Source organism: Lissotriton vulgaris, chromosome 8 (genome assembly GCF_964263255.1).
Source record: "Lissotriton vulgaris chromosome 8, aLisVul1.2, whole genome shotgun sequence".
NCBI lineage: Eukaryota > Metazoa > Chordata > Amphibia > Caudata > Salamandridae > Lissotriton > Lissotriton vulgaris.
The window spans coordinates 1333281305-1333294431 of NC_141696.1; the positions used below are offsets into that span (position 1 = coordinate 1333281305).

The 13127-nt window shown below is 42.9% G+C and overlaps 1 protein-coding gene across 4 annotated transcripts in view; it reads right to left on the reverse strand.

Annotated features, from left to right (window-relative positions):
- YAP1 (Yes1 associated transcriptional regulator) overlaps positions 1-13127 on the reverse strand; it is a 182273-nt gene that overhangs the window by 145629 nt on the left and 23517 nt on the right. For all 4 annotated transcript variants that reach the window (XM_086935277.1, XM_086935279.1, XM_086935281.1 and 1 more), the window contains exon 2: positions 3170-3420. In XM_086935277.1, the coding sequence (XP_086791403.1) occupies positions 3170-3420 (251 nt within the window). The remainder of the gene's footprint in view (positions 1-3169; positions 3421-13127) is intronic.

The window sequence follows — 13127 nt, forward strand, 5'->3', positions numbered from 1 at the left end:
AAACATAATTTGCTTCTACCACACATATAAAGCAACACTAACATTAGAAAGTCCATGTTGTGTTATGGGAGCTTGGACTGCAGGTCTGCAATGAACAGGAATAACGACTGGCTGTGCCGGCATAGTATAGCAGTATGGAAACAAAGTACAAGCAAAAAAGGGTAAAGTCCTTTTTAACTTTCAAGCTTGAAATAACAACATAATTAGGTGCTTCCTAAAAACTGTGGAGGATTAATTCCTTACCACCAATGATGCCTACAGTTGTAGAAGTAAATTTAGTGGAAACGCACAAGCACTTCTCAGGGGACACGTGACTAAGTACCAGACCAAGTGTTGGCAAAGCCATGTGGCAGGGATTCTGATCAGAAACAGAACTATGCTTGGGACCATAAAATATCTGTATGCAGGGACGGAGTCACCATACCAAATCAGTACCTAAGGCCCAAAATCCGACTAGTTAATAGTGCCTCACTTGTCCTCCTAACCCTCCCACAGAGGGACATGATTTGGCACCCCAGAGCACAACACTCTAGACCCTCTCAGGGATCGCAGTAGCAGGCCATCACCTTTCATTCTCTCGCTCATACTTGTCCACAATAAATGAAAGACATGAAAAAAGCTTAAAATATTTATTGAAACTATTGTGCTCTATTATGGAGCAACTGTGCTACAATGAGGAAGCATATGTAGGCCAACAATGTGATTAGCATAATTAGGAGACCATATAAAATAAAAAGCCCTGTCGTATTAGCTGACAGATTTGCCTAAGCCTACCCTCACCATGGAAAACAATGGCATATTATAGATCTCTTGGATTAATGGCATACATAGATAGTTGCTCTACATCTCAGCTAGTACAGCTCTCTCCCACCTATGCTCTGCAAGTACGTCTTTGATCTGCCTGTTTTCAAAACGACAAGTCCTTGGTTATTTGATAAAACATAGGTATTGAAAAACAGCAGCTGGATATCTCCATTATGTCCGAGTGCTAGTGTTTAACCACAGAGAAAAATAAGGAGCAGTTTGTTTGACCTTGCAAGAGATGTTACGACAAAATCCCGGCAGAAGAACAAAATACGAAGGCACGTGCAGCCTATTTGCAGAATAACAATGTAGCACAAAAACAAGTGGGATATTTTGTAATGTGTGCAAAGCAAAAGCGGCCTACAACATGCATAATTAGGCTAACATAGGGGAAACAACAATGAGCTCCATAGGCACGACAGAACATACATCCACTAACTCTTCAATGAATAATTAGTCTTTAGGTCGAGCATTAGAGACCTCTTGTATATACTTTAGTATATACTTATTAGTATATGTACTTTGTGGGCTCTGGAGATCAGCCCTAGGACTGGTCTGCTTCCGCATAGGGACTTTTTTTCTGTTCAACTGCCTCTATTTAACGGTTTTGATAGAAAACGGTCAGTAGAGGTCAGTAAAATACCAGAATTACTTTCAGCTGAGGGACTTTCTTTTTTTTATTTTTTGTTTGGCAACTGCCTCTATTAAACATTCTTGATAGAAAACCACCAGCCAAGGTCAGTAAAATACCAGAATCACTTTGGCATTCTCTAGATTCCAGTCCATAGAAATTGTCTTTCATGAAGTCGCGTAAACAATATTTTGTCAAATCTTGTTTTTTCAGTGATATGACCACCGAAGGCCCTGATTTTGTATTAAACACAGAGCTTTGGACTATACCATTTTCCGCTGAATGGCAATATTTCTCTCCATGTATTTCCATACCTGGCGTGTCAAGCAGTTTGGTGCTTACTTTCCCTCCATGTTAAAGAACAGTAGATGTTTCAGCACCCAGGCTAATGTGCTGCATAGATACATACAAGGTCCCAAAGGTGAGACCGATTGCATTGCAAATGCTTGTTTTAGTTGGTTATTCTAAAACAGAATGGACTGAGATTGCAACCTCACAGCGTAAAGTATCTGCATGGTGGAGACCTAGACATTTATGCAAACCCGGTTCCAATCTCTAATGGCAATGAAGGGATAAAATCACATAGCCATGAATCAAAACAAGGCAACTGATGGATTGCCTGAATTAATCTCAGATACTGCTAATCGTTCTGTGCTGCATTTCAGTTCATTTGGTGTTTTTTTTTCTTACCATGCTACTCTAAACAGAGGTCCACCTTATGAAACTCACCACTGACCCTGCTTCCTATGGAAACAGTCCATCTCCTTACTGGCAGGTGAGGTCCCGTCCAGATGAGCACCCAAGCAACCCTTGACCCCTTTCAGAATATTTTAGCCTCCTTAATATGGTGAAGCTTTAAACTTGCGGTTGCTTGTGTACGGTAAAAAGGGGACCTGGTCTGGTAGTTCGGCTGGACTGCTCCTATTACAACAGGACCAAGACTGATCTGCATATGGCAGGGTCTTGACAGAGGTAGCAAATAAAATGATGCCCAGGGAATGCGACCTCAAGTGGCTGGGATTCATTCAAGCCTTCAGTTCATCACTTTTTAGCATTCCTCCGAACCAAATTTAGACATTGAGATATACTTTCGCATCATGGCCTCTGGATTTAGAGGCTTCATTCCCAAATAGGAAAATGGGCAGATATATGACTCTGCCCCATGAGAGCAAGTGCTTTAGCAACATCAGATACCCACGTTGGAATGAAGTTCAAATCAACCCATGAGATCTAAAATGTTGGGACATACTGAAATTAGCCTTGGTGTTCATGTTTTTGGGCGAAAGAACATAGTTTTTGAAAGTGACGTTAGGTCTGCATTCATAAAATACTTGTGGGAAACAGGTTACCTGTCAGTGCCTACTGGGTCAGCACTTAAAATGTAAGTTCCACATCACCTGCGTGTAGGAGAAATATGTCTGGCACAAAACCTTAGAACAAAATCATCAGGAACGGTGGATAATTCTACATTCAAAGTTGTTGTGATCTGCATATTCCATGGTGATTAGGATGGACATATATGTTGTGGGTTATGTGAGCATAAAATGTTAGTCTCAGGCAAATCAGTGTACTAGATGAATACAAAATGTAAAACATTTAGCATAATTACTCAACTATATTATCATAAAATCTATATATTTGACTCAAATCTTGGCTGTAATCCTTACGTTCTCATCTGCAATACCTAGGTGGGTGAGTTTTAACAAGGTAAAAAAATAAAAGTGAGCAACTTACTTCAAAAAATATCTTTGGCCAGATGGTGTCTTCGCCATCTCCCAGCCAGGTGGCAGGGGAACATCATCCGGGATCTCAAAAGAGGACTGCCGGAGATGTTGAGCGCTGGGAGCAGGTCCGGAAGGTGCCATTAGCCCAGATGAATTCAGTGTAGCTGGAGAAACCGCACCTAGTTGCAGTGAAGCTGGAGATGAATGAGCTCGGACATGCTGGGGGGTCAAAGCTCCAGCTGAACCGCCATCAGTGCTAGCCTAGAAAGATAGTATTTAAAGTCCATCAAGATATATTTCTTTAAATATTTATTAAACTGTATTACATATGTGGAGCCATGCTAACAAGGGTATTAAAAAAAATGCATATTTTGGTTTTTTCCCATTTTACGGTTATATTCTGCTTTCAATAAGAATTTGAAACAGACGTATTTCGATACTTGAGCTAGTAACTTATAACAAGGCCTGTTTGGCACAGTTAATCGCATTCATTATCCTGCTAAACTTGAGCCTTCCCTTCTCCAACAAGTATGTCTCAAATCTCCTTTTCTGATCAATCTTTTTACTTCCACAATATTCTCAATAATGTCCCTTCTCACTGTTCCAAGCCTGCCTAGCAAAGATCAGCACTCCTTTCAATCCAGGCCCGGTTCACACCCGACAACTGGAACAAAACAGCTTTGCTCTACTCTTCATAACAACTTCTGTGTATCTAAAGTGCTAATAGACCTTGCTGCTCCCCTCACCTTAAGCACTGGCAAAGGTCAATTGGTCTGGTCCTGACAAGCCTTTTTTACTTTTTGTTTTGTATACATATGCAATATGTATTTAGAGTGTAATAATAATAGCAAACAAGCATTGGCATAGCCAATAGGTCTTGCATTTGGGACCTAACAAGAGTTTAGTCGTGCACCACATTATCCTGGGTGCTGTGCCGCCAGGTATTGAAGAGCTATACAATTACTACAAATTGGGTGTGAAAAAGAGTAAATATTTTTTGTGCATGGAAATGGTGATGGGTGAGGGTGTGTAAGAAACAGCAGAAGGACTGTACCTTAAAGAATGCATACATCTTGACTGTTCCTAGGTAGACAAATCAGTGAACAAAACCAGCAAACACACAAGCCCTCCGTCCTAAGACCACAACCCAGGCAGCCTTTAGAATCACCCCTCCACGAAGCGCCTAGAGGCGGCCCAGTACACAAGCTCACTCAGTTCTATTCCGGGCCCTCAAGGAGGAGGAAAGTGGCGAGGCATCCAATACCAAGCAACGAAAGGCAAGGAGACCGGCACTCCTCAGAAGGAATGCACCTTTAAGTAACTAAAACAGCAAAGATGCCTGTGCTCGCATCACACGTCATAACTCTGAAACCATTCACTTCCCATTTTCATTCTGTCCCAACTTTTCACACTAGAAAAAGGTGATCTGTTTTTTAAAAATGCATTAGAATGGTGTGTGCAGTTTTTTATTGGGAGCTTACGCACTGTATTCAAAGTTTCACTTAAGGAGAGCACGGATACAGTGCTCATTTAGCTGGCACGGTGCTTCTCGCATGTGTGTGTGTGTGTGTGTGTGTGTGTGTGCGTAAGTATACATGGGCATGTCTTTTCCAGAGTATCTTACTTTTAGCACCTCTGCCTCAAATAGAAATTGTGAAGCAAAATGCTTAGGCAAGTTTCAGAACGTTTTTCATCAATACCTCCACCTATGCAGTTTTTAGAATTTGGAGCAGATATATCAGTGTGTTATTTCCACCCATTAGCTTTCCAACTCAGACAGCAGCTCTTTAACCAGGGATATTTCGAAACACACAACATCCATGTTGTTATGTGACCCCTTAGCCTGACAGAGCGGTGCTGGGCAGAGTTGCGGGATGAAGTATGCTGAAAACAGGAAACATCAAAGACGCTAATGACAGGGAAGGAAAAAAATACAAGAGGTGCAGTGCACGTAGTCTTTGGGGCCCAAAGTTTTACATGCTGGAGTCCTTGCAGGACTGTCGTGCGTGAAGCACAATGAATAGATGCACATCCAGTTTATTGTGTTTAAAGATAGATGTTTCTTAAAAATTATACGGAAGTATGTCTGCCACACAATGAAAGGTCGATGTGAAGAAATGATGGTAGGACCTTTGTTGAAAGATCGGATGCAAAAGTTTTAACTTGACTTGTATATGTGTCTGTGTAAGTATATTTATATCATTTGTACAGGGCACCTTCTGACATCGGTAAGGCATGGAATAGCATTCAGCAATTCGGTAACTTTCCAGTGCAAACAATATAAAAATGTAAAAATACTAAGCCTGGCCCCATTTAGAAAAATAAACCATCCCAGATACGGAGAGAAGCAGAAATGTCCCATATCCCTGTGGGTTCAGTGTGTGATCTGTGAGCTAAGACACTTGATACAGACACCCCTCCACTGAGCGGGATGCGACTCGTGGGAAACACAAGTCCTGTTACTTGAAACACTCGCCGGAATGTGTGGCATTGCGTTCTTTTTAAACTCGATAGCTCGTGTGTGATGGAAAAAAACCTAGGAGAGGTGTGCCAACAGGGTGCCAACAAGGACACTGCACGCTCCAGGGCACTGCCTACTCGCAGAGCACAGCTATAAAGATGAAACACAGGGCCAAACATCTAAAGATAAGCCAGCATAAGTGTGTCTACGGAAAGAAAGTTTCCAGCAGTGCCTAAGCAAGGTTGGTGTATACGGGGACTTGGCCGCCCCTTTAGAAGGGCCACAGAGTCATGCCACCATCTGAGCCTGCATGCGGTTTTGGTGCTTCGTCCCTCATGCAAACGGAAAACATGCGTTTCTTACAAGCCTTCTCTGTGCTGTTCACCTAAACATTACTAAATCTGACATGGATTCCTCCCCAGTGGTGTCATCTCGAGCAAACCCACCTGTTGTATCTGGGAGAAAGCAGCTGATCCCTAAACTGGCCCCCAAGCAGCTCTTTCAAAGAATGCAGACTTGCTAAACTTCTGCGCAAAAAGCAAGCTACATTTATATTATCTGCGAATGCATAGATGGGGACTGCAGTGGGAGAGAGCGGCGGAGGGTGTGCAAAGCACTTAATGAGCCATGACGGCTCGTAAATGTAAAATTAATGAGATAAGAAAGGCAGATGGTGACTGTGCGCATTTACATGCACATGCACGCAATCTTTAGGCCAGGGTAGCACTATGAAATCCCTGTTACTAAAAGTTGAGCAGCAGCGCATGCGCTGCTCTAGGCTCGACCTAAAAACAAGTAAAGTGTCAGTCCACATGTACAAAGCATGTTAAAAAAGGAGACTTAATACAACAATAAAATTGAAGAACATGTAATTTAAGACTGCTTGGCTTACCAGCCGTGACACCATAGCGAGCCTCTTTTTCGGCAAACGTGCACATGTGCTAGAGCACAATGCTGTTAATAAGTGAACCAAAACAACAACTGAAGTGGGCTGACCACTGCCCCATGCTGTCGGCTTGGATTGGAGAAAAATAAATGGAGCACAGTACTTGAATTGACCAAAAGATGAAGAGGGCCAACAGAAATCCCCTCACGACATGCATAGAAGTATTTTTATTATTAATAGTTAGGAAAACATGAGGCTGGCAAGAGAACTAAAGTTGCCTGTAGGCTAGACATAAAAAGCTCTACAATTTAAATTCCATTTCTTATCTCTCAGAGCCAAAATAATCGAAAAGCACTGGCGAAGTGATTAGACATGTCTTATGACTGCCAAAGCAGACCTGTTCAACATTGGCAAAACTCATCGGCAACCAATGCCATCATGTATGCACACCCTCTTGGCATAACTGTCACAAATATTCATTTTTACGCTTTCAAAATGGTAATGGAAAATAGTATATGAAAAAACAAACATGGAGGAATGGTGAAGAGGTTGAAGGAGGAGGTCCGCTTGTGTACGGGGGCATTTAGGTGTGGGGGAGTAGCAACAGAAAAGCTTGAGTCCAGAAGGGAAGAGAGAAAAATAAAAGCAAACAAAGCCAGGCAGGTAGTGGTAGAGGATGCAACAGGTGAGCTAGTCAGGACCTGAAGAAGCAACACAGAGCATGGATGGGCATCACACGCGAGTGAGAGAAAGAACCCACATGCAATCATAGAGTGCAGAAAGAAAAATAGAAAATGTAGGGACCTATATCCATGCAGTGGAAGGCCTTAGATGTTCCAATCTGAATACAGTAAAGAAGAAATGCTCCAGAGGTGGCCCCAGAGGTGTAACAACAAAATGGCTGCTGAGCTGTGAGCCTATTTCCGGATTTTTCGGATTTTGTCTACTAAACATACGTAACTTTCTTTTAATGGCAAGTTTCAAGGGAGTTTGAAATTGTTTTTAAACTTAGGAAGAAAAAAACTATTTAGAATTCACAAATATTTTCAAGTGAAGTTTAGAGGTTTTTTGTTGATATGCTTCAAATCCCTTTGTTTCAACCAACTGTAGGACCTCAACCCAATCTCCAGGCAAGCCAGCCACTGATGCCAAGAATGGTCTTTAGGGCAAGCATCGATCCCACTGTGCGGTTTACCGGATACGGGTGTTCAGCCATTCGTAGTAGCCTATGAGTGGATGAGAGTAGCTGGGGCCCACTTTTTGAATTGACAGTAGGAGTGCGTTATAATCATTGGCCGTCTGCACTCGCATATACTCTGTGTGACTAATACATGAAAAAGAAGAAAGAGGAGTATCGAGATAACGAAATATCCTCATGACTAACGCAAAGCATATGTGTACTTTAGAAATGTAACTGGAAAAATTGTGCATTAATACTTAGTTACGGTATAATAGACTAAAGGTGTTTGCTAATTTTGTTTAATATTACACTCATGACACTAATATTTTAAGGTTTGCCATTTATAATTGTTAAGGTATATATCGAAAGTGTGGCTTATTTGTCTGCAGAAGGGCGCACATAATGTAACCTGTGCATTGTTAATTTGGCTAAAGTGTAGGCCTGAAATGTGTTTCCAAATCATTTTTCAGCTAACGTTTGAATTCGTATTTTGCTTGTACCGCAGATTGTGGCATGCATCTTGAATTCCCACTGCAGGTGGACAAGGCTTTATTAGTTGAGAGAAAGAGTTGTCGTTCCTAGCACATAGAGAGGCCTAAGAAAAGTGAGAATGGATGGGGGACGAGTTCTCTTGGGAGAAGGAGATGGCACCAATGATGTACGGAAATTCTCAATGGGTGAACATGGAGACAGAGAGAGGATGCTGGAATGGAAAATACTAGTAGAACTGCGTGAGGCGCCTTAATTCAGCAATTGCTTATGTTGCAACGTAGTTAGAGACAGCTGACACTTCTGCTTTAGGGTGCCTTGAGGTACAGACCTCCTCTTTGGCTTCTGTGGCTTTATGCTACATGACCCCGGTTGGAGTTAATTCTTTGGAAGGCTCAGACACCTGACTGAAGATGGTCTTAGACCAAGAGTTCCACTTTAGGGTAGTGTTGGGGCAGTTAGGGATTTGTGGGGGTTTCTGAATGCAGTTTCGATGCCATTCAACATAGATTTTTGTGTCCAGATATCCTATGTGGCTGTAATGGAACTAGTTGTTTTCTTTTCATTTTATAGGTTGAATCGGTTCTGGAAATTTGGCTTCATCCTATTTACTTTGTACTTCTATACAATTATGCTGTGATTGGTGTATATTAATCTGTTTCATAGTTTACAATAAACAAACCAACCTGAATTTAGTGGAAAGTTTTGATATTTCTGGCTCGCCTCCCGCCTCGGAGGAGACAGCGATGACAAACTTGGCAAGACAAACTTGATTAAGCTTTTGCTGCCATGGAGAGAGGCGGAGGGTAAATCTGTGAATGTCTTAGAGCTCATTTCACCACACATGTATGGTATTGGCACTTATTTTTCCTCATGTGGAAAATGAGAATACATATACAATAAGTTGTTTTCAGTCTCTTGGCCTAGTTTACACTGTCCAATGGTTCCTCCTATGACAGCAACTGTGTTCCACCGTTGGCCTGACAGGCACAATATCAGTGTCTTGGTAAAACTTTACTTGCCATTAAAGATCATTGTGATACTACCTGGTGCACACCAACCATAGAGAGGCTCTGTCCTGAAGAAAAGCTGTTGTTGGACTATTTTAAGGACTGAGACATGTCAAACTTATAGCAAAGGCTTAACAATTCTCGGTCCATCCTGCTTTTAGTCCTACTAACAGGAGACACAAAAAGCCATTTGTCTACCAGGAGGTAGTTTTAGTTTTTTCCCCCTCTCTGCATCACATATAGACCACAACCAGGTTCTTGGGTCCCCACAGCCACAGTGGTATCATAGCTTCATTTTTAGGTTTCGCCTGGCGTCCGCTGCGCAGCAGCGTTCGCGCAGGCGAAATCTTATGTTAGAACAGTACGGGAGCTTTGTCCCGCCTGCTCTTCCATTGGCTAGCTCCAATTGCCGGAGCAGATTCGTGGGCGTTCCGCTGTTTTTTTCGCTCTCCGCCCCTTTGCGATAGTCATTGCGGTGGTGTTTTTTTTTTAAGGTTTGTTTTGACCATTTTGAAAGTGTCGTTTGCAGGGGTGGGCTGCACGATTTCACTTTCCTTGATTTGACAAAGGAGACTTATAGTGAAGACTCCATGCGGGACGGTTTCTGCAGTTTTCTGTTTCAAGACTCTCCTTTCGAGATGTTGTCGCATTTGTTATCTCATGTTTTAAATGCTTATTGCACCTGTCCCGCCGAGAGCTGCCACACACACCTGGTTAGTTCCATTTAGTTTGTTTTTCGTTTTTCACGATTTTTAACTCTCACAGGATAATTATCCAAACTAGAACATGGCTGGTGAGGCCGAGGCGCAGTCAGGGGCCAGTGTTAGGGCCCTGTGGGCTCCGGGGGCCGCGTCACCACCTCAGGGGTCCTCCTTCCACCACCCCAACCCTGCAGCCTGGGGTAGCATTTCTTTCTCTGCACTTGGCCCCAGGACACAGTGGCACACTGCGGCCCCTTGCACTGGTGCCAGGGACCGCCGGAGCCTCCATGGCTGTCCGCAGCGTCTCTCCTGACCTCTGTTGTGATCCTCGGCAGAGGAGCTGGGGCAGACAGCCGGGGTGTGACCTCCAGGGCCGGACACAGCAGTCCTACTCCTCGGAGGGAGACCTCCTCATCGGCGGGGTATTTGTGGTGTATTTGGGATTCTCAGCCCCCTCACGCCCCCGCGGAGAGGCCCCGGCGCAGCTCCCATGCGAGGTGTACATCACCAGTTCTTGTCTTTTATTGCTGGGGGTGTTTGTGAAGTGCAGCCTCTGCGCACGTCCTGCCCGCCTTTGCAAGAGCTCTGTTTGTTGTCTCCTAGGTGGTGTGCCCCAGTGCTTAAAGTGGCACTTCACATCGGTTCCTTTGAAGTGTCGTAACTTCCTCCAGGGAGAGTCCGGGACTCTGAGGGGCAGGGGCACCGGGCATGAAGGCTGTGCGCGTCTCTGACAGAAGACTGAGCCCTAGGCTTCAATGAGCTGGCTCCTCCTAAGTGTGTCAGCTTGTCAGGTGCTGGCGGGGGTGGGCGCATCACACTGAGTGGCAGCGTAGGGTCAGGTCTACACTACTAATCACTGCATAGGTGTGGAGCAGGCCCACCGCCTCCATAGTGTGTGTGTGAATGTGGGTCCAGGCTGCCTGAGAGGGGAGGGGAATCAGACGTCAGTGGCGAGCGTCTAAAGGACAACTATGGCTGAACTGCTGTGTGTGTAGGAGGGTCCTTACTGCCCCCTCACCGGTAAATGATACCATGGGTCCTGCAACCCGCTCTCATGCATCAGCCAGGTACCTGGGGGCGTCTGGAAACTACCTCCCAGGGTCAGGCCCACAGGGGCACTGCTGGAAACCTAAGGAACTGAGAGTGTGTGGCTTTGGGTGTGTGTGTGTGTGTGTGTGTGTGTGGCTCTGGGTGTGTGTGGTTGGCTGTGTGTGTGTAGCTCTGGGTGTCTGTGGCTGTGGGTGTCTGTGGCTCTGGGGGTGTGTGTGTGTGGTAGTTATTGCTGTCTGCTGAGCTCGTCCAGTAGGGTAAAATAGGTCTCACACTTGCGAGAGATTAAGCTATTGGCAATGTAAATGACAATACCATTTATTTATCTGTTTTCAAAACCAACACATAAATAAAAATGTTTTCATTTACAATGCCAATAGCTCTAACTTTTGAAAAGGCGAAACCGTTGCATTGTAAATGCTTGTTAAGAGTTGTAGCCCACATAAGGAGGTCCCCACTACCAATTTGAGGGGGTGATTTATGATGAAGAAAGTCACCTCTGGGGGGGTGATGGATTTCCTCTTTAAAAACAGAAACTATAGCTCTCGTATTAGTGATGCTTGAGATTTTTAACTTAGCTACAATTTTCTTTTACGGCTACAGATGCTAATTTCATATTCTGCATACTGCCTTCATTTATTTATAGAGTGCCATATTTTGCCTGTAGAAACACACACTACCTTCACATGTTTGTGTTATAATGGCTGTACTTACGGCAAACAGTAGCTTATTTGACATTTTGTCTAAGCAGTTTGCTGTTCGCTCTCTCTCTCTCTCTGCAGCATTTAACAGGCTCCTTAAGAGTAAAACAAGGTGATGTGGCTGCTAATCTAGCTCCTGTTTGCAACCTTCTCATTAGATACAAACCCAAGTACAGTAACAATGGTAACTCTTCAATATTATTTAAAAAAAAGAAAGAAAACGTTAGCTGGAAGGATAGTATGTTCACAATACATAATCTCACACTCAACTGACGGTTATATGGAGCTAACCAATCACCACCCACCCAATATACAAAACATTGTCTCACACCACACAAATGACATGGATGGCATCATAAATGATATATTCGAAAATACAATTATCAAGTGAACTACATCAAATCCTATGTATGTAATAAAAAAAGCTACTATAACTGACCTCATTGCACTTTGTAAATTATGCATGAAATGTCATTGAGCACATCTTCAAAAAGATTGTATAAAGACAAAGTCTTGGAGGACCAAGTAGTTACATAAAGAAGAGATGATGAAATAAGACAGACCTTTCATTACAAGCTCCACAGTTCTTTAAGAAAGAAGCAAGACTGTAGTACCACTGATAATAATCAGATGACTTTGCAGATGTTATTGAGCATTATTGTCCAGTTCCGATTGTTACATGCCCTCTAACGGAGTTCTAGGTCCAAGCGGCAGGGTCGATAACTTCAGGGTAAAGGGCCTTTAATAACGAGCAGATCATGGGCAGCAGAAGAGCTATATAATGCTGTTAATACATTCAATCTACAGATATGTTCTACAGAAAGAAAAACACAGTATCATTATTTTGGTGCAAAAGGTTTATACAAGCCACTGTTGAGCCTATTCCACTATTGTATTCAACTGCACTTTCAACATTTCAATGTTCTAACAAGTTATTAAAGGCCACTTTATTGTGGTAGTAGAAATGCTATCTTACTTTTCTTCAGCTGTCTTTAGTAACCCAAGTGGTGGTGTCTGTCACTGGCCCATGATATCTGGTCATTCTTTAAAAGTGGCAAGATACTTTCAAATATTTCTATAGGGACAATGCACCTAGAATGGGAAATGATATTTTAAATAATATAATCTTTTATCTAAGAAGACTATTGTCGTGCATGTTCATAATTATCTAATGAATTACACATTGTTGAAAAAGTATTCCATTAAATAATAGCAAGAATGTCGATTTGTGATCAGAGTTGCTGCAACCTTATATCCCAATCTCATATCATATATACAGTAGGACGGCGGTTATTTTATGCAAGCTGTCATAGATCACATCTTAACTGATGTCACAGGTAATGCTATCAAAGTCATCATGTGTTAGGTTATATACAGCGCACTGGTGCAAAGGGATAGCCATGGAAGTTTACTGAACTGCAGTATTTCTTAATATTCTGGTCTGGTATTAAAACCTCACTTCCCCTCAAGGCTTAGTTCTGGTATTGAAC